At 43.2% G+C, this 22,700-nt stretch overlaps 1 protein-coding gene across 2 annotated transcripts in view; it reads right to left on the bottom strand.

Annotated features, from left to right (window-relative positions):
* CREBBP (CREB binding protein) overlaps window positions 1–22,481 on the bottom strand; it is a 99,870-nt gene extending 77,389 nt beyond the window's left edge. For both annotated transcript variants that reach the window (XM_054391340.1, XM_054391341.1), the window contains exons 1-2: window positions 22,397–22,481; window positions 7,566–8,278 (exon numbers count right to left, since the gene is read on the bottom strand). In XM_054391340.1, the coding sequence (XP_054247315.1) occupies window positions 7,566–8,278; window positions 22,397–22,481 (798 nt within the window). The remainder of the gene's footprint in view (window positions 1–7,565; window positions 8,279–22,396) is intronic.
* Window positions 22,482–22,700: the final 219 nt, after the last annotated feature.

Raw genomic sequence — 22,700 nt, 5'->3', positions numbered from 1 at the left:
TAGAAATAACTCCCCACTCCAAGAACACAAACTGTGCAATTACAAGACAGTAACCAGTATGACTTAGAGTCAGTGACAAAATTTGTGGCGTGTTACCACAGTAGAAGATAACAGCACAATTCTACTCTGGAAAGACAGCGTAAACATTTGTCAGCTGAATGCTAAGTCAAAGTAAGTTAACAGAGACAGGCTTTCTAACTGCCTGAGCCGGAAGCAGGAGGGGAAACCAAGTTGTGATCTGCCTCAGAAAGGCTTACTTTGCTGTTTCTTGCAGCATTTACCCCACAGCACCACAGCCAAACTGAACCCAGACACCTGCTTAAACATAAGCAGAAGGCAGGAGCCAAGCGACTATCGCTTCACAGATCTTCAATGACATTGCACAACTGCAAATGAGATTTAACTCATGTACTAGAAATAAGAAACAACTCAATTTCAGGTGCTAGGAGTAATAGTTGTGGTAAGTGAGCTTTTCAAGTCACGAAATCTCTTCAATGTATCAAAGTAAACTGATCTGAGGAGTACCACTTTGCATTGTCGTGTTTCAAAACAAAACTGCATTACTGATACTTTGATTTCACTACAAGTCAGTGAGTTTTGCTGTTCTATTTCTCTAGATTTATATCCACTATTATAAAAGCACATAGCTCTCCTCAGTAAAAATGCTGGTTTGGTGATAGCTATTCAACCAAGAACCAAGTAGCTCTGCTCTAAGTCTGTAACATTATTAATAGTCCCCTGAAACTAGGATGCAGGATTATCGGGAATTCGATTTGGACTGGCTACTACTGTTTGCCAGAGGCATGGTCTGCTAGGAGACAGCTTGGCAGCCTAGCATGGACCACTTGGAGGACGAGAAGCAAATTAACTGCAAGTCATGTTGAAACAATTCAGGCAGATTCAGACAGATTGAGAGCCACCAGAGGGAAAAACAGCACCAGTAGTTTGCTAAGACACACAGAGCTGCAAAGGAATGAGAACATCTTCAGCTGACTTAATTCACAATCAGCAAGCGTATCTAAATCTGGTACTTAGCAACATCAGCAGGGTAATCTGTTTAAATAAATTGCTTCATTTTTTTCCTCATCACAAGTTTTCCTTACTACAGCTCCATTAAAACACCGAGGCAAGTAATGTAACCACCTAACACAACTTAAATTCTGTGTCAGATTTCCTGCTCTTTAAAGTAGCTCCTTATCTTATTAAATTTACTCAAAATTAATATCCAACACCAAAACACCACTCAGTGACCAACAACAGGGAGCAAAACTGTGAATCTCTCTCTCAAAGGCACGTGAAAAACATACACACTCAGCCTAGAAAGTAGTATAATCCAGGTCTTTTATGGATCAATAGTTAAAAAAGACAACTGGTTGTTCTCTTGGTAAAACAGAAAAATTATTTTACTATTTTCTGAAGTTCACTTCTGTAAGAGTTCCTCCTGCTCTTTAATCTGTGAAACTTCTTCTGTGACATGCACTGCCATGTGGCTATTTTGACTATAACAAAGTTGAAAGTATGCACTAGTCAAACAAATTGGGCCAATATGGTTAAGAGAAAAAGCTGTTCAGAACTCATAGAAAGCCGGCACAGCAGAGCTGATTTTGCACAGTAACCGAGAATTTTGAACCTGTAAAGACTGTGATATTGATCCCACTGCTGGCAGCAGCTGCCAGAGGGGCTTAAAAACACACCCAGCTACAGAAAACCCAACAGTTGTACACAGCACTTGGAAGTCTGTATCAAAATTCATCCCTACCAGATTGCCTCCTGTAATACCACACTGGAGAATCTGCTTTTCTATGAGTTTCTGCCTGCCAGGCAGGTTCTAGCTTGTATCAACACAAATATTTTCTTTTACATTTTTCAAACACATTGAATGGAGTTACTTAAAATCCACAATCTTCAAAAGGCATTTTACAAAAATCCCAGTAGTGTTGTAATCCTCATAACCAGGTATGAAAACAAACAAGTATTTTCTCCTCATCTCTTTACAGATCCAGACTAAGATCTGGCCAAACAATTACATCCTTGCACACAGAGCCCAATAACATTTGATTAAACTGCACCTTTCAGAAAGAAAACTGACCTTGAGGTTGATTTATTTCTTCTATAAACACTTTGAAAGGACCCCCAGCGAGCTCTAGTTTCACTGCAGCTTACAGGACTGGAACACCTCTGCTGTGAGGATAGGCTGAAGGAGGGAGCTAGGGCTGTTCAGCCTGGAGAAGGGAAGACTCTGGGGGGACCCAAGACTTGCCTTCCAATACCCAAAGGGATCCTACAGGAAGGCTGGAGTGGAACTTTTCATAACGGTGTCTAGCAATAGGACAAGGGGTAATGGTTTTAAGCTGGGGAAGAGTGAGGTTAAACTAGATCTTTGGAAGAAACTCTTCAGTATGAGGGTGGTGAGATTCTGGAATAGGTTGCCCAGGGAGGTTGTGGATGCTTCCTCCCTAATGGTGTTCAAAGCCAGGCTGGATGAGGCCTTGAGCAGCTAAGTCTAGTTGAGAGGTGTCCTTGCCCATGGTGGAGAGGCTGGAGTAGATAATCTCTAAGGTCCCTTCCAACTTAAGCCCTTCTATGATTCTGTGCTTCTGCAGATCAACAGCCACACACAACTCCAAGATTTTCTCCTAAGTTTCTGCTGCTGGGTAGCAGCATTTCCTTATTGGAGTGATTTGGCTCTGAAGTTACTGAGGAGCAAGTGATTCCATTAACAGAATTATGTAAGGAAGCATCACACCCAGGCAAGGGAAGAGTCCTACTCACCTCAACAGGACTTTACTACTTATTGAAGGAAAAAGTGAAAGCACCAATTAGGTGAATCCCTGTCCAAACCTCTTCACAGAGTACAAAAAGGAAGCTCAAGAACCATACAAACAGGAACCTTCCAAAACCATCTTCTTATCCACCTGCTTTGATAGCAGTATTAGGACAAGGGGAATGCACCTCAGCACAAGTCTGTGTAACATCTGAGCTACAGAAACAACTTCAACCTCTTTCCAGCCATGATGAACTATACAAAGGCTTCATCTCCCTGATCTCCCTCTCACAGCAACAGGAGAATATTTGGCACAGAGCAGGCATGCAATGAAGGGTTCAATTTGACAGAAGCTTTAGCTCTGCTACTGTTTAATGTGTTCCACGACCAACAATCTTAAAAAAACCCCACAACTGTAATTTAAAAGATTTTCTAGACAGTTTGAACATGTTTTCTGGACTTAATGAACTTTACGAAAAACCACAGTACAACACAAAAGGGCAATTCTGCTCCTACTGGAAATAACTGCAACAAGATGATCTATTCCTCTGCCAAGCCATAGCTGTTCAAAGAAGACTCCTTCTGCTCTTTTAAGCACATTTCTTAAAGAACTTCAGCCCAGTTAAATGAAAACTATCCTGCTAGTGTAGCCCAAGAACACAGGACCACAATGCCACAGTTACAAGCAAAACTGTTAGAGGAAGGAGTCTGGTAGCTGACATACAGAGTAACATAGAAGAGAGGTTTGCAGATGATCTCAGATGTCTAAGTCAAAATCACGAAGCAGGAGCTCTAAATAAATCTAAATATGTAAATGGCCGAATCATGGTCAAAGTTGTTGTACCTTTAATTCACAAAACCTTCAAGAAGACTGCTGTACTCTATGGGAAACCTTACAGCAGACTTCCAGTACTTAATGGGGACCTACAGGAAAGATGGGGATGGACACTTCAGCAGGGAGTGTAGTGAAAGGGCAATAATGGTTTTAAACGCAAAGAGGGGAAGTTTAGAACAATCTTAGGAAGAATTTATTGAGGATGGTAAGACACTGGCCCAGGTTGCCCAGAAAGGTGGTAATGTCCATCCACCCCACCCCCAAAACATTCCACGTCAGGTTTGACCAGGCTCTGAGGAACTTATCTAGTTGAAGATGTCCCTGCTGGCTGCAGGGAGGTTGGACTAGATGATTTCAAGATCTGATCCAAACCAGTCTGTGATGCCATTCTCCCCATTTCCAAAAATGTCCTCGGCTATCAGAACATGCTAAGTACTCCCAAGAAAACAAATACTACTTTAATATCATAGATTCATAGAATGGTCTGGGTTGGAAGGGACCTTAAAAATCATCTACTTCCAAATGCCCTCTCATGGGCATGAACACCTTCCACTAGACCAGGGTCACTCAAGGCCCTGTCCATCCTGGTCATCAGGCAGGGGGCATCCACAACGTTCCTGGGCAACCTGTTCTAGTGTCTCACTACCCTCACTGGAAAGAATTTCCTCCAAATATCCAGTACAGGTTGCTGCTTCTGGAGGAGCACAGGATTTCATATGACCATGTCTATACATTGAGGAAGTATTTTGCTTTAATCTCTCTCTGCCAATGGAAAAACATCTTGATGTCAGCATCTTATGCTTCTCTGACATTGAAAATGAGTTATCCTACACTGGTTAGAGGTGAGATTTATCCACCACATTCATCTTATGCAAGCACATCCATTGTGAGCTTGAGCTACCATGCTCCTTTCTGGCACACTTCTCATTCAAGTACTGCCTTAAACTGGCAAGAACAGCTCAACATTAACAATACTGGTTTGTGATGCCCCAGACAAAATCAATTCCACTTATTACTGAGAGCAGGTGAAGGGATCAGATTCTGGGGTTTTTTTTGGTTCTCCTTTTTCTCTTACTAGAAAGAATGCTTATAAAAACATACCACAAGAAAGAGAAACAGGAAAGAAATGTTTAGTCATTTACTAAAAAAGGATTAGAACAAACCATCAAGGAAGAAAGGTCTTGCCCAACAAAACTGATCCCAAACCATAAAGGGTCATGAGTGCTACACACTGCAGATAAATACACCAAGCAGCAGAAAATGGGTTTCTAAGCCATACATGTATGAGGTTAATCAGTGATGCCCATCACTTATTTTACACATAACAAGTAAGCTTGGTTTACTTGGTTGAAAAAGTCCCTTCAGATTTTTTTTCTGCATTTGCATTTCACCTCTCTTCTTTCCCTTAAGGAGATACTGCTGCAGTCACCTAGACAATCTGCCTCCAGCCTTGATACAGTTCTTCAAGCATCACACAGCTACATTTTAAGCCATTTAGTTAGGTTAGGCACATTCACTACGAGGCAGATCAGCTGTCTCACCACTTTTATTTCTGCTCTTCAAGTCTTTTAAGCTGTATACATTAAGTGGTAAACATCAGGGAACAGGAGGTGAAAAACCAAACCAACCCACATTCTCCTCCAGCTAAATTTTCAGTTTCAGAAGAACAGACAAACTCACTCAAGTGTTTCTTTACTTTCCTTCAAAGCTTTCATCACAACTGGAGCATCAATAAGAAAAAGCTAATGCACAATCATGGTTGATAATCCTATTAGGACAGTAAATTGGAGGATGGGAAGAGACTGGATAAGGATGTCAAGCCTCAAGCACTTACTAAGGAAAATGGCTAAGAGAATGCTTATGCCTGTCAGAAGAAAATCCTGGGAGCAAGTATATTGTTCCAAAATGGAAACACAAAATGTTTGTGTAAAACACTGAGCTCACTTGCTCTCTCACTAAGAGACAATTAAAATAGAAATAAAGTAAAATACTTTAAAAAAAAACAAAACAAAACAAAACAAACAAACAGAACAAAACTAAACCCACACAATATTTTTAAGCTCACCTTCTTCAACAAATGATGGCACTCTGGAAAACACCATTTTTTTTATGAAGCTGGTCAACTCAAGGGCCCCCTTTCTCTTAAGTGCCACCATCTTCCCAGAAGCACCACTTTAATCACCTATGCTCTGTTACTGAACAGTTCAGTTTTTCCAAACAACTGTGTGTAAGGACTTGTGAAAGCACTAATTTTGCCCTACTCATTTGGAAATATCTCACCAGTGGTGAGCAACAGTAGACAACCAAAAGATTTACCTAACAGGGATACTACCACTATTCTTTTCCAACGTATTCCTTGTTCAAATTAACTTTACTTTACTCCTTAAACATAAGCCAACTAAAACAGTCCAGGTTGTCTTCCTGAGCTGGTGGATCCCATTTGCAGCTGGCATCACAGTAAGAGCGAAGCCCTTGAAAAAATTAATTTGTCCAAGTGCTGGCTTATTCCTTACCAGGGGAAGCCTTGTTTAAAATATATCAAGATATCACAGAACCTCCCCTAGTAGGTTCCTACAAGTTCTGTCAGCTGAAGACTTTAGTAAGCCCCTTTACTTTGGGGTATTTCTTCACAAAAAAAAAGAATTAAAAACTAATTAAAAAAAATTAGTAGTTACACCACAGCTGCACAGTGACTAGGAAAAAATCTGCTTCTAAGAACTGAGATACCCTTGAGTCTACAGAGATCAGCCAGATAACTAGAATGTGTTACTTCCCACAGACGTCGAAGAAAAATTTAAGATACACTGATTTTCCTTCTGTGCAGATCAACTCAGTCCACACAACAAATGTAGCCAAATCAGAGGCTGGAGATAGCTCTATCCACTTCCACATGCTACGACCTTCACTCAGACCACAAACATCTCTTCCTAAAGCAAAGGGACTCCCTTCACTTTAGGCAAAATGCTTTTCATGCTCTTTATTACCAAAAAATTAGCATTAACCACACAGTACTCCACAATGATGTCAGCATTTCTTCAGAGAGCACTACACTTTTCTGCCAGGCAATGCAATTTTTTTCCACAATTCCTAACACATCAATGACTTCTCATTTACGTGCTAATAAATTACAAGGATAATAACCAGTGATGGATGAATAGATAAAAAATTCAGAGATAAATTATCTTCTTCTACACGTCAGAACATAATTTCAAGATGGAACTGTACCAAAGCAACACAGACACGAAATGAGGCACACTGCTATTCAACTGACAGACAGGAGCAGCATCCAGCAAAACGCCTTTCTAAGCTCACACATGGAAAATTAAGAACTAAAATGCAATGATCATATTAAGTGGGGACCAGAGCAGTGCCCCAGACCATCAGGCAGATACTTCCAGGTGTATATATTCTCTGCCCTGATCTGCAGTGGTCAACAAATTGGACTTCTTGCCCAGACACTGCCTTTCCCTTTCATGGAGTTTGTACCTGCTTGGCAATCTGTGTGAAATTTAATGGTTTTGATCAGTTACTCTGTTTCACTTAACAGCTGCTGACAGTAGTCTTTGACAAGAAGGCCAATTGCTACACCTCTCCCTTCAATCTACAAATACTTCTCTAAAAGTTTTCATCTTGCTTTAGATGTTGTCTAGCAGCTAAACTGAGACCCTGCACAGAACTAGTGCAGGATGATACCACTCTTTTCTACTTCACCCTGCTAAAGTACCATCCAACTTCCAACTTCAAAGATGTGTTTTTCAACAAGCGTTTTCATTTATGATTACATGAGAAATACTGTTCCACTATCATGCTTTCACGATACCACCACTGGCTACACATGTGACTACAGACTCAAGAAAACACATTTTTCAGCTCTAATCCAGAAAAGAATCTACTACATTTTCTGAAGACCTGTATGGAGAAAAAATGAGTGGAATAAATGGAATACATGAAACAATATGTACATACTTTAGTCATTGCTCCTGTCTGTGCTGTGTTCAGTCCGGTGTGACCAGCCATCTGTGGAGATACTTGGGTTAAAGTCTCTGCCAGTACACTGCCTGCATTCCCCTGCATGGCAGGGGCAGAGTATTGCATTCCTGCTCCCCTTCCTCTTCCAGCTGCCCCAAGAGATCCATTCATTACCTGCCCTTGTCCTTGCTGAGGCTGGTTCATTAAACTGTGACCAGAATTACTGTTGAGAAGGCTCTGGTGTGTCTGACTGAAATTAGCATTCATACATATCCCAGGTCCAGTCTGCGATGTTGCAGGGCTGCTTGTCACCATCCCCACTTGCTTTTGTGCTTGAGAGTTCAGAGTTTGTGATGCAGGTGTGGTAGGTCCAGAGGTGCTGGCTGCCTGCTTTGCCAGGCCTGGAGCAGAAGAGTCTCCCTGGTTTAACGGGCTCTTACCCATAGCACCCAGATTAGCGATGTTCGCACTGTTCGGCTGCCCTTGGACTTGCCCACCGACTGCCTGCTGCACCGGGCTGTTGGAGTTCACATTTCCAATGCCTGGGTTTAAGGAAGAGCCGCTGCCTCCCCTCAGAAGTTCAGAAAGTTGTTTGTGTTTGGAAGCTGCATCTGGAACAAGGTTCCCACTGCTGTTTAAAAGGCCCAACTCGCCATTGGGGATCAGCTCATCAGGAAGATCATTTTCCAAGTCAAACAAAGATCCAAAATCTACAAGTTAAAACAGAAACACAGGTGAAAAAAAACATGACAAAAAAGTAACTGCAATATTCACCTACACAGCTTTGTCTCAGACAATGGCATGCACTGAGGCACACCTTTACCCAACACTCAATACTGTCAGCAAGAGAGTGAGACTCCCCATGACACGAACTCCAGAGCCTTTCAAAGAGTCCTTTTGCACACACTGCACACAACTATGCAAGGCACAGCATTGGCCAAGTAGTTTTTTAGCAAGACTTTTGCTAAAACATTGTACCAAGATTAACAAGATAAGGTGGTAGGAATACAGTGATCTAACTCAACTCCCCGATTTATCTTGTTTTGGCTAAAAGGCAGATGAAATATCAAGAGATCTTTTCATGCTGATTTACTCTCCCGAAAGAGAGATTACTTCACCTTCTCCGACCTCCTATGTAATCCCAAGGTGCTGCACTTCACCCAGCAATCCTAGCCCAACCTTGTAATTTATGTTTGCAATGAACATTTTCCAGCTAGGCTTAGAAGCTTGATCAAAGGCAACAACTACTTCAGTAGTTTGACCCCAGTCTCACACAGACACATTCAGTATCAGTTTCTAGTCATTGATTTGTACCATGATCCACTGCTTTGGAAGATCCCAAAAGGCACTATGCATTTTCTCCTCATAATGCCTCCTGAATCAAGTAATTTCTTGATCCCTGAACAGCTCAAATAATTCAAATTGCTCTTTAAGTGCCCAGTCCTCATTTATCATGCCCAATATTGACAGAGGTAATCCACACACTCTCCAGATGAGCAAAATAAATCAATCAAATCTTCATTAAGCCACTTGACAGAACTACTCTGCCTCATTGGAACATCCAGACTGGTAAAAGGTGGTGGGGTAATACAGAGTTTTGTTTTGTTTTCTACAAAGGAACAACTCAGGTTCACTAAAACATTTATTGCACAGCATAAACAGCATCTGTGTAACAATGTCATTTTGGTATGCAAATAAAACCAGAAAGTTACCTAACTGTATATTGCTTATGCCATGTGAAAATATGGTATTTATTTGAAGACAAGGTCAGAGATAAGACTGAAGACAAAGACAAGTGCACACAGTGATATTAACTAAAAAGTAAGACCAGCCTCAATTCACCAGAGCAGCTTTTCAAACATGCAGCACATCAGAAAACTTTTCAAAACCAACCACTTCTTACTTTAACAGATCAAAAACATTGAAAAGCCCTTTTTTGCCTCCCTCAAAGCCAGCCCCGTGAGAAATCCTAGTCCTTCACAATGAGCAACAAACCAAGTAGTTTCCAGCTCAGAGCAAAGAGAAGGCCTTTTCTAAAGAGGGGCATCCCAAATGCTTCATTGTTTAAAAGTTTAATTCACACTTTATCCTGATGCAAGACTTGGGTTGCAGGAGTGGTATAAGATCATTCAGCAGGTGACAACCTGGACCACACTAAGTACATTGACCAGAGACAACTCCAAACACCATGTAACCTGTATCACAAAGCTATTGCCAACACATCTCAGCACATTTAAATACAATGCATCTCATCAGTGTTCCACTTTTCAATTCAACCTAACTGAAGAAAAAGGAACATTCTTCACATGTGTCATGGTGACCAGAAACAGTCACAGCAGTGCTAAATTCTGTCTGGTTTGAGGTGCTCACAGCAGTGTATCTTTTAGGGGCCTGCAACTTGCATCATTACCTGCTGAAGTCAGTAAGCTCTGAAGAACCCTTTCAGGCTTGCATGACAAAACAGCTTAGGAACGGACCTCCTGTTTCCCTTCAAGCAGGGAAGTAACAAACTAACATTTCCATTAGCTATGTTCATCAATGTATTTTCAATTTCTCTCTTCCTTGCTGCCTTTCCCTTCAGTTGTTCACTTTTTCAGCTTATTTTTCACAGAAATTCCTGGTGCACCTTCAACTACACCCCTTCCAGCAAAGGCTTTATCTCTCCTCCTCTTTCCCACACAATTACTCAACCCTCACTGTGCTGCAATTTGTGTCTCTACCTACATATCCCAGTAGTCCTTTCCTTCCCCCAAGACCACGCTATTTTTCACCTCCTATCTATCTCTAACTCTGCTCTAATGAAAACCCCATGGCCCAGCACCAAGCCCCGCTCATCCAGGGGCCAGTAGCAGGTCCTGGTGTCCTGGCAGTGTGGCCCCTGTCCCCACACACAGAGGGCAGATGCAGCCCAGAGCACAACCATCCTGGCTCACTTGGAAGTCCACAGTTTGCAGCACTTGTTCAGACAACTTCTGTAAATCCCAGGAAACTGGGTTTTTTTCCAGGCTTCTGCACAAAATTGTTCACATTTCACGAATGAAAGATGAATGCAGACACAGGGGCAGAGGAGAAGTGACAAAACGTGAAGGGGGAAGATGCTGCTGCAGCTTAAAAAAAAAAAGAGAAGAGCAGCTTTGGCCAGTTGTGTTTCAAAATGGGATGCTGGAGTATAAGTGCTCATTTTTTTTGTTTGGCTGGCTGGACTCTGAACAAGCTTGCCAGAGCCAAGGATTGGCAATGTTGTTGCAGTTTAGGAAAAGAGTGAAGAAAGCATTTGGGAATACTGCCTCTTAAATCCTAAAACAATCTACCACTCTTTAGCTCCTGTAAGAAGGCTATACATTAAGGTTAGGCATGGAAAGTTTACAGCTCTGCCACAGCAGGAAAATAAAAAGCAGGTAAACAGTAAAATTCAGTACATTTTCAAGCTTTCAGGTGATGATTAATCTTCCTGCTTTCATATTTTAATCGGTTGTGTACGTTAAAAACATCAACACAAGGCATATTTTACAGCAGTTATAAAATATAACAGAAAACAAAAGTCTACTTGAGCATGTCTGAAACAAATCCATAAAGATAAGAGATTGCCTTGGCAGTTATAAAATAAGTATTTTATACACATAAAAACCTGCCATAAGAAGAATGTGGCCCGTTCCTACTGGTAGCAAAGTGAAAAGCAACCTCAGTTGCTTTTCCATCCTCATGAGAAGAGCATCACGGATCCCATTCTCAACCCTTCAACTATTTCTCAAAGTCAGCAGTAGCTATCAGCAGTCTAAAAATGGGAGAGATGCCTCTGCCCTTACATCCTATTATCCAAAGCAACACTCAAAAAAATCCCCTACACTGAGCAGTTCCACTCCTTAGGGAGATTTGTACCTGCTTGGTCTTTATTTTAAGGGAGGATGGACTCCCTTAACTCATGGGGCACATACGTCCAACTTCAGCACTCAGGAAACAGCAGAGCTGACTAAGGCTGCAGAGACCCACCTTGTAGCATCTCATCTCTCAACACAGAACTCCCAATCCTAAACCTCACCCCTTTCGCTACCCCTGTTACATAAACCCAAACATCCTCCTCACAGAGAGTCAAACCTCAGAGAGAGGTGATGGCTTTCAGAAGGGATGGAAAAGCTCTAGGCAGCTACAACACCCCCACTCTTTCCTAAGGGCTCCTGTTCCAGTCTGAGAATTTTGAGTTCTTTGAGCAGCTACTTTCACACATTGAAGATAACCACACTTGAGACATACTCTCTCCTAATTTCAGTTTTATGAGCTTAAATGTCACAGTTTTTTGCCTTCCTGGACAACACTTTCAGCAACTAGAATAAAAAAAGATGTTCTGTTCCCTTCCAAGGCTTCTTAGAAGAAAAAAAAAAAAACAAACCTGCTGCCTTCTCAAGGCAGAACATTGTCATCTGTATGACTACGTGCAACTGTTATCAGGAGACTCTTTCTTAACATACATACTCCATCAATTAACTTCGGTTCAATGTCATCATTTTCTTTTCCTTTAGTTCAGTCTGGAGAGGTGAACAACACTCTAAGGAATTTCTTTACGTGATATATTATCTCAAACAGCAAGCAGGAAGAGAACTATCAAATTCAGTTTCATTTTTTACAGCATAACCCCCATTGTAAACGTGATTGGGAGTTCTCCCATCACGAACTCTGCCTGCCCATCCATGGAGCAGCCACTGAAGTCACACTGCATTCCCAGCACACAAGCAGCATTTTCACTGGGCCTTTCTTCCATGCCAACATAGCTGTTACATTTCAGTGAGCCCAATTTTGTTTCGTAAAGCTTCTTTCAATCATGCCAGACCCCAGCAGACAAAGCCTCACCAGTTCAGAGCTCCATTCATGCCCTAGAATTCGATGGCAGGTAACTCAACAGCCATGCTCTGTGGTGCAGCCAGCAATTACAACATCAACCCCAACCTCCTTCCCCGCTCTGAGGATTCCATAATTTATTGTTTCATAAAAGACAATTAGCATATTTAACATTTTAGAGCAACTAAACAATACATTCATAGAAAAAAATAACATTTCCAGTATATAAACTTTAATGTTTTAAGGAGAGAGGCTGCAAAGTGATATGCATCTGACCTTGACTTCCAGAAGAAGAGCATCTGATTTTCAGAACACGATTAACAACCAAGTTGAGAATGACAAACATGAGGGACCTGGCTGGGCCGAGAAGACCCTAATGGCTGGGTTCAGGGAAGCAAGGAGGCAACGAGAGATCCAAGTGCTGGCATCTGGATGAGTCCCAATGAGTTATGGATTGCATAATAAGAGATTTGGTTATTTAATACATTTCTTTCTGTCTGATCTTTTGAACCATTTGCATTTGGAATGAGAAAGAAGCATTCTGTTTTGGTTTTTCCTAAGTCAGGGGACTGGTCAAAATCAAATATATTGATACTCAGAAAGGAGCCTGACCTTCAGGCATTTTAGAGACTTGCCTCTATGAAACTCACTGAAATAATTCTCAGTGCTCTCTTGCTCAAGGACTGACACTCAGGTTGGAAGGGACATCAGGAGGTCTGTAGCCTAGCCCCTCAGCCTCTTCTCAAAGGGCAAGTGCTGCAGCTCCTTGGTAGCCCTTCACTAAATTTCCTCCAGCTCCCCCATGATCTTCCCAGTGATGGAAGTGAGGCTGACATGTTTGTGGCTGCCTGTATTGTCCTTTTAGCTTTTCCGTGAAACAGGTGTAACACTTGTCTTCTATTGCTCTCCTACGGCTGGGATTTTAGAGATACAGGGACTGAGGAGGAGCATTAGTTTTACCACTTCCTTTGCAGCCTGTCTTCTGGCAAAGCATGATTCTCTGTGAGACGAACACTACTAACGGCACAGATGTGTAACTAAGCAGTGACAACAGTTCCTAAAATCAGTTAAACCAGATCCATTTTCCATATCCCAATAACTAAATGGGACACTATCAGCTTAGAATCTAGTTAAAGTAGCTTCAAGCTCCTAAAATCTTCCCCAATTCATTTTTTAAGACATTAGTAACTAAGCTAATGAAAAAGAATCTGTTCTCTTCTAAACTCTGCTGCAATACTCCTATTATTGTTGATGTAGTTTTGAAACTGCTGCAGACACCAGCCCAAAGACCAGATATGCAAGTTAGGATGGGGAAAATGCATATATCTGTACCCCCTGTACCACAGCGACAGCGTAGGTTAACCTCAACTACCAGACACAGGAAAGATAAACAGTTCTTCCCCTGGCTTATTTCTCTCCTCCCAGAAAAGAGAATGGTCTAAACTCAGACCCTTTCTTGATTACATCAAGTTTAGTTTCTAGCCTCTCCTTCCACTTGCATGTTGTTTATCACAACATCAAAACCCCAAGTTTCTCCCTACCGTACTTATCCAAACTGTCTCTGCCATCTTTTTGCTGTGCTCATAATGTTCCAAGTCCAGAAAATCCTAGGATACCAGCTTCTTTATGGAATAATCCCTGTTTTCTGATCTACCCTTCCACTAAAAAATAATAATTCATAAATCACAGATTACTTGAACGTTCCACTATTAAAAACAAAGCAATATAAGACCACATTAAAAGCAGTTGGTACCAAAGTTAATAGATAGAAACAAACTGAAAAATGCACTCATAAGCAGCAGTCTCTTAGCTCTTTCAATATGACAGAGGGAAATAAATCCAAAATAACCCCCAAAACGTGTGGCAGAAGCAACCCAACAAGAGTTCTCTCTCCGGCCTGTGAAAGCATGGGATGGCAAATGTTGGATTGACTTTGCTCTCTTCTAGTCCTGCAGAGCCTCTCCACAGCCATTCTTCCTGTCAACTGCTGTTTTCCAAGGCACCTTTGCTGTTTTGACACCATTGGTGTGTCTGTTAACTTTAAATCCTACCCAGCCCTACAAATGACATGGACATGACTGCTGTCACACTGCACAACTACTGTCACACTGCATGTGGCAATTGGGCTACACACACTGACCAAAGGGCTTCAGTGACTGTCCTTGCTGTGAGAGCAGAAAACTGGGCAGGAGGAAGAGGAATCCAGCAGTCTGCTCCAGACTGGGAGAGCACCACACCGCTCATGTCAGCTTCTCATTCACAACAGCATCCTGATCAAGAGTAAGTATTTTAGGGTTCTTGGAGCCCATTAACAGAAGCAAGATTGCCTTCTCATCCTGTCACAAACACCCCCTCCCCCCATCTCTATTGCCCTATTTTAACAGTTGAACAAGCATTTAAGTTCTGGATCACCCTTTACAGAGGAATCATCTGGGAATTCAGTAATGAACAGAGGGCACTTGCTCAAGACAGCAAAGAGGTGCTGGTTGACAGTGGCTGAATAGGAGCTAGCAGTGTGCTCAGGTAGCCAAGAAGGCCAACATCCTCCTGGCCTGAACCAGCAATAGTGTGGTGAGCAGTACTAGGGCAGGGATTGTCCCCCTGTAATGGGCACTGGTGAGAATGCACTTTGAGTTCTGGGTTCAGTTTTGGGCCCACCACTCCTAGAACAACACTGAGGTGCTGAAGCATGTCCAGAGAAGGGCAACAAAGCTAGTCAAGGGTCAGGAGAGCAGGTGTTGTGAAGGGTGGTTGAAGGAACTGGGATTGCTGAGTCTGGAGGAGGCTGAGGGGAGACCTCATAACTCTGTAATTCCCTGAGAGGAGGCTGGAGTGAGGTGGGGGTTGGTCTCTTCTCCCTAGTATCAAGAATGAGAGGAAATGGCCTCAGACTGTGCCAGGGAGAGGTTTAGGCTGGTATTAGGAAAATTTCTTTCCCGCAAGAGTGGTCAGGCATTAGAATAGGCTGCCCAGGGAGGTGGTGGAGTCACCATTCCTGCAGGTGTTCAAAAAAACGTGTGGCCATGGCACTTGGGGACACAGTTTAATGGTCACAGTGGCGTTAGGTCAGCGGTTGGAATGGATGATCATACAGGGCTTTTCCAACCAAAACAATTCTACGAAGCACACAGCCTGAATCAAAACAGAGTGCTGGCATGGGAATGCCTTCAGTTATCTCACATCTGACACATCCACTGCTTCACGTGAAGGCTGCGCTACCCTCACCGTACCTCTGTGGAAAAAATCAGCAGATCACACACAAAGACATGAATTATTTTGACAAACTAACTGTGACGCTCCCTGACCACAGACTTATTGAGCACACAGGTCAATGCAAAGTGTTTCAGATTCGTTCAGTCCTTCATCCTCCCCGTGAAGACTTGACAGCATCATGGATACATTCAGTATCTCTTCCTCACTCAGGCTGCTCCCAACACTCCCTTCTGCTACGCAAGTCCTCTGAAAACCCTCCACCATTACGTGCCTTTTGTGACAGCACCACAGAACAGGCCTATTCTGTGAAGACTAAAATAGCAATGATTAATATGTACTTGAAATAATATTATGAAACAAAGAAAAAGAAGTGTTACGCAAGATTACTAGGAAACAGGCAAGTTTTGTGTCTCTTTTATGCTGTATAATAGCTACAAAAAGCACGTTGGTTCCCTTCATTTTAAAGCAACTTTTTTCTACCTATTTCTGATACCACATTTTAAGTGAAGAGTCATTTGCTTGGCAACTCAAGTTCAGTTCTGCAAGGACATACAACATAAAATAAAGCAAACGTGAATACGGAAACAGCAGCAGACATGCTTAGAACTAATGATTTTTTTTATATATCTCTTTAAAAAAAGCTTTCAGTCAGAACTGACTGAAGTAAAAAAAAAAAACAAAAACAAAAACACCACCAACCCAATGCCTTCACAAATCTATTTCACTTTACTGATTTCAGTGAGACAAGGCTGTTCTGATTCTGAATCACTCTCATTAATACTTTCCTTAAAGGAGTTTATGAACCTAAGGAAAAAATCTTCACAGCTACTATGAAACAGATTTACATTCAGCACTTACTGAATTCAAGCCTCTTGGTAATTTCCACATTTCTTTGCTCCATTAGATGAAACTACACAGGCGATGACACAGAAGTTATGTCATCAACAACATCCACTATCAAACCCTGCTATGAAAGCACCAGCAGCGGTGAGGTTGGGCAGAGAGGGAGAGAAGCTCTTGCTCTTCAGGTGTGACACACACAGACAGGTTGGAATCTCATACTGCATTTTTCTTCTCACTGGGCAACAGAAAACAGCTGCCTCAGAGGTGTCGCAACAATGAAGTAACATCTACCTGTGAGATTGGGAAGTACATCACCCAGAGAAGAGCAACTCATTTTGACACATCACTCTTCTCCAGGAGGTTCCCACAGCATTAAAGACGAAGTAGGAGGTTCTTTTACAGGCCCATATATGTATCAATAAAAATATAAACAGGCACACACAAAGTTACTGCAAATCAAAGGTACTGCATGCATCTAATGTTGCAAGTAAGATCCTCGTTTCTCCATGGTGGTGAGTAAGAAGGGCAAGATGAAGGGAAGCTTTTGAAAAGTGCACATTAAGAGATTTTGACTCTGAGTTATGATTGAAATTACCAGTGACAATAGAAGTTTCAGTTTTCTTTTGATTCACACTATGATTCTGCACAATACTTGATAGTATTTGTTGAGACATCTCTATTAGAGTTTTCCAAATAAAAAGATGTAGGTTCTCTCTGCATCTTAGATATCTGAGAAGACAGATGGAAAACATAACATATGTTAAAAGGAAGATTTACAAAGCAAAAATTCTTGAAAGTGTAAACCAAATTAGGGTGGAAGTGTCAGATTTCTAAGCTATCCCACATGTTTTTTCATTGTAAAAGAACAAACCCCAGAATTTCTCAAATCCTGTTCAACTACCATTCTTCTACCTCAATTTCACATTAACCTGTGGTATTCTGCTAACAGAGTGAGATTTCCGTTCATGTTACTCTCTATTAGCAGGTAACAACAGAGTAAATTCTTTAATACAAATAAACACCAAGAAGAGGTGGATTTTTTCAACGTGAAGTTGCAGATGTAACAGCAAAACGCAGAGTGTTGCTGCAGAAATAATTAATGGCACCGGAGTGTGACTCCGAAGAATGTTCAGCCAGAACAGAAAGTGAGTAATCTGCAGCAGAAAACTGGGAATCATTTCACAAGCTATCAAGAGATCTCTGGGGTCCAACAAAGACTGACCCCCCACCCTCCCTGAGCACAGCCTTAATTTCTGCCTGCTGCTGGCAGGGCTTCTCCAGGAGCTGTGTCACGGCACAAGGCAGCACTCACCAAGTTAACTTTAAGTCATGGAGTGGAGGAAGGAAACGATTTGATAAAGTCCCAAGTACATACATAATTATCACTCCAAGCTGGAATTTCAAATAAAGCAAAAGGCACAATTTTAGGACTGCAGACTGTCACAGAGAACCAGGCTGGCAGGTTATCAGCTCAACTTTTCATCTCACACAGATGTTGGAGTCAAACTCCTTGGAAAACACCATAAAACCCTCAAACAATGACAAAATACAAAATAATCTGTTATCAGCAGTGTTTCATGAATTGGAAAGAGGTACCTGTGCTAGACTCTCCATATTTGAGACTATTTCCAATGCTATACATCTCCTGTCCCAGATTACAGCTGCAGGCGTGAAGTTATGCAGCTCAGTTAAACTGCAAAAGAATATTCAGCTTGTATCAAACTTAAGCGTTTGAAGTAAACATTTTTACCTGACCACCTCATCTCTCACCCACAACCACCTCATTACATGTATATATGGTCAGTCTTAGGAAACAATATAGCCATGAAATACCACACTGTTTTCCTCATCCCAGCAAGTTACCTTCAGAGTACCACAAAACGAAAGATGCTCCCATGAAGTTACAACTACATGCAGCTCCTACACCGACAGCGTTTAAGAAGCAGCACTTCTTTCCCTAATTATCTGCTTAGAAATCCAAGTCTGTTCACTTAATGGAATTATCCTTTTTCTTATTCCAGGGAGAGACAGAGAAATCCTGTGTGCAAAAGCAATTCTTAGTGTGGCAGCACACAAATGACACACATGTAAAACAAGAGCAGCCCAATTAAGCTGGCTTCCATGGAACTTTGCAGCTATGCAGGAACAAACCCTTCTGAAACACACAGATGCTTTCATTTGCACAACCCAAATCTGGGTTTAGATCACAAAGAAGTCACTCCATTTGAAGTCTCAGCTACCTAAGTACGCAAACATAAGCTCAGAAAGCCCCCAGTGTCTCCTTAGCTAATTTGTTTTAAAGGGAGCCCACCTCTTTTACAACTAAACCCACTGAAACATGTATCTGGTTTCTGGCAGAGTAAGATCAGACCAGGTTCTGTAAAGGCACAAACTCCCTTCTGCAAAGTTCTGTAGCTGGCTGGGAGTGAGCCAGGGATCTACTTATCTCGGCACGTACACAGGCACGTGTGACAGGGCCAGGCTCTCCCCAGCTTTAAGATACGGGCGCTGCAATGCTGACACGCTGGGCTGTCGAGAGAACGTGAGCTACCAGCCCGCAGCTTTTGCGGCAACAGCCACACTGCTTCATCTGTTTACAACCTGAAGTCGTGGAGGAAAAAAAAGCCAACATAAACCCCGCACACATAAGGGAAGTGTGAAGTGAAAAGCCAGTTCTAACGGACTTTTGGAGCTGCTCACCTCATCTTTGCAACTTCACCTCCTATAGGAGTTCATTAACTCACAATTCTTAAGCATATCCTCTGCTCTGGCCCAAACCATGTCATTTCTGGAACTAACAACAGCAAAAGGCTGGAGGGTGCATAACAGATATGTTCAGAGGCATTACTTGCAATGAGACACAGGCCTCCCCAAGCTACCTGCAGACCCAGGGTGAAGGGGCACAGGAAGAACACCCTCTTTGCTGCTGCTGCGCTCAAGCACGTTTTTCCGCAGCCTGTGCTCAGAGTTCAGACCAAGACTGGCTCAAGAATGCTGCTCGTTCACTCTATATTCTGCTGAAGGACTCATGCCAGCAATGTACTGAAAAATCATGACAGTCAGTGTTAAAATAAACTGCTGCCATAACTGATGTTACTGTAATTCTACTTTTTGGATGAGTCCCTTCTTCATTCTGCAACACACTCGATGAGAACTCCCTGTAGCACTCAGAGCAGGCAAATGCTTGGGTATGAAAAATACCATGTACGTAATAAAGTGGTAATTAGACAAAAGCACTACTCCTACCTGGTTAGACAAGGAACAATCTTTCCCATGGACATTTCAGTGTAGGAATCAGTTTGCTCAATACCGCTTAGCAATGGCAAGCTAAGTTAACAGCCATGAGCCTTAACCCTCTTTATTCATATAAAAAGCAACGGGGCAACCACAAAATGGGGCTAATGTGCAACTGAACGACGGTCACAGCACACGTTTCTGTTATGCTTTCATCTTTGCTCCCTTCTCCGAGACCACAAGTTTGATTTAGCCACCAGAGTTTAACAGGAAAGGTCATCTTTTCAGAATGTAAGTAGACCAATTTTAACAGCACAAACTTTGCTCGGATAAGCTGAGGAGCTATTTTTATCAGAAAGATTAAAGGCAGCTAAAATTTACCCTGACAAAAGGAGTTGCTTAACATCACCGCATCAAAGTGAGAAGCAAAATATAAACAAGGACGAGCAGTTGCTTTCTGCCGCGCCTTCAGGCCTGCCACCACAGCCCTCAGCAGCGCACCGCTGCGCTCGGTTAGGAGGGGTGTCAGGCTGGGAAGCTGACTGCTCGGCAACGGATCCGCACAAGCCGGCCTAACGCAAGGTCTTCCAAGCGTGTCCCAGTCACGCAGGCTGCAGCATCGCACAGCGTGGGTTTACGACTGCAATTACAATTCAGTTAACTAACGCACAACCTGCTGCTCGCTTAGGGCACGAACCCTAAACCCATCTCCCCAAGCACCTCTGGTCGCAAAGGCAACTTCCCAGGTTGCAACACAACTTTTAAGGCTCAGTGCAAGGCAGCAGCCTGGTTTAGGACTGATCGCTGCTCAGACTGTTTGTACTCCCTGCTACAGTGCACAGAAAAGCATTCATCAGTCTTTCAACAGGCAGCATAAGCTGCTAGCCACAAACCTAAAGAGATTTTTTGGGGAAAAAACACTTCTAAGTGCACAAACACTACACTCTCCAGCAGAGAGGTACTTTTGCCTAAGGGACACCAAGCTAATGACAGAACGCTACAGACACTTGTTCAAAACACAGCCTGGAGTTTGCCTGCCCTGGTGACCAAAGGCCCCTCCGCAGAACAGAACTTTATGCAGATGCTGGAGTTTACTTATCTAGTGCAGCACAGAGCTCACCCAGACGCATTAGAACTTGCTGAACAGGACGTAATTATGACTGAAGCATTCCAGAATAGACCAAGTGAACTTCAAAAAAGAAAGGGAAAAAAAAACACAAAAAAAGACACCACTTCAAACACCTCTCACTGGCTACTGGTCGAGTCTGAAATGTCTCAGTGAAGAATTACAGAAAAGCTGTGCTTTTCCCGACTTACTGCCATGCCTTCTGTAGCAACTTGCCTATCAGCCTTCCCCGATATTCTGTCACTTCCACAAAAGGGATTAAAGTAGTTCAATCACAAGACCTCACCTAGGTATTTTCTGACAATTCTTACTCTCAATACCATTTCTTTTTGGCTTGTTTCATTTATTTGTAGGCCGAGAAGAAAAAGATCCCACAAAAAACCCGAACAAACAGACAACCCAAAAGGACTGAAGCATCTCTAAGCTATTGCCAAACGCAGATCAAGCGAGCCGAAAAAAAAAAAAAACCACAGAATTTATCAGCTCAATTATAGCACTATTTTTTCAGTCTATAAAAACACAGCAGGCATAACACGATTAACTTATCACTGGCCCTTCCACAAGATTCATTAATCTCTGAAAACAGAAACTCGAGTCCAACGCCACTGTGTATTCCTACAAAACCACTGCTTCAGAGATTGGAACAGTTGGAACACTGGAAGACGTCAGTGCCCGCACACATGGTCCTGTGCACACACGTGCGTATTTACGATGGGCACGCGCTTGCTGGAAATGAGAGACTTCGATGTGTTTTATGATCCACAAACCCATTAAGAGCAGAAAGAAAAGCACACCGAAGAGCCTATACGACATACAGACAAGTCACAGTGACTGCCAGCTTGCTGGGCATTGTATCACACCAAGCGACCCCACAACTTCAATCATTCTCTGCAAATCGTTGAGATTTTAAGGCGAAACGCTTAGAACAGTTGGAGTCATGCACCTTAAATCAAGGATGCACGTAGAGAGATAAAAAAAAAAAAAAAAGGCAAAATATTAACGAGCTATTAGGGAGTTTGTATTCCGTAGCTTGTCACACACAGACTGCCTGCGTAGGGCTTCAGTCGTGGGCGATCTGGGGGTTTTAAAGAGCAGAGACAGAAATCCTGACCACCCCTTGCAGAAGCAGAGTGTCAGTGCTTCTGCTGGCTGGGGTTTTCCCTTTCCTCACCCGTACCCCACTCACCTGGACACCCCCAGCATCGAAACCGAGGCGGATCCCTTCACCCCTTCCCCATTAAAACGAACTGGTGGTGGATGATGGAGGAAAAAAATTTCAACTCGGCCCTACTCGTCTTTTCTAACCGCTATTTATAGCCGGGACGGTACTTGGCGTACGGGTCCCTCCCGGTAACTTCGATTGAAGGAGGCCCAACCACTTCGGGAGAGATCCTTCCCCTCCTGCCCGGCAGCTCGCCAGGCCGGTTCCCACCCCCGCCGGGAACCGAGGCGGGGCGGGCGGTTCCCCCACCACCACGCCGGGGGGGGGCCGGCCGCCCCGCCGAAGGAGGTGAAACGGAGTAAGGGGGGGATCCGCCGTTGAGGCCCGCCCGCCCCCGCACCGCCCCGCAGGCCTTACCTGTGCTATCGCTGGCGGAGAAGCCCGGCGAGTTGAGCTTGGCTCGCTTGGGGTTGGGCGGCCCGTCGAGTAAGTTCTCCGCCATGGTAGCCGGCTGGGCCGTCCGAGGAGAGGCCGCCGAGCCGGTAATCGTTAACGAAGGGGTGAGCCTGAGGGGGGTGAAGCTTTCTCTCCCCGTTCCTCCGAAGGGGAACCCACCGCCGAGCAACAGCGCCGCTCAGTGCCCGACCGGCGGCGGCCCCCGTTCCCCCATACCCGGGCCGGGCCGCCGCCGCCGCCGCAGCAGGCCGCAGGGGAGGAGGGT

Source organism: Indicator indicator, chromosome 22 (genome assembly GCF_027791375.1).
Source record: "Indicator indicator isolate 239-I01 chromosome 22, UM_Iind_1.1, whole genome shotgun sequence".
Classification (NCBI taxonomy): Eukaryota; Metazoa; Chordata; class Aves; order Piciformes; family Indicatoridae; genus Indicator; species Indicator indicator.
Note: the sequence above shows the minus strand (reverse complement) of the source record. Positions and strands in the feature narration are given on the sequence as shown.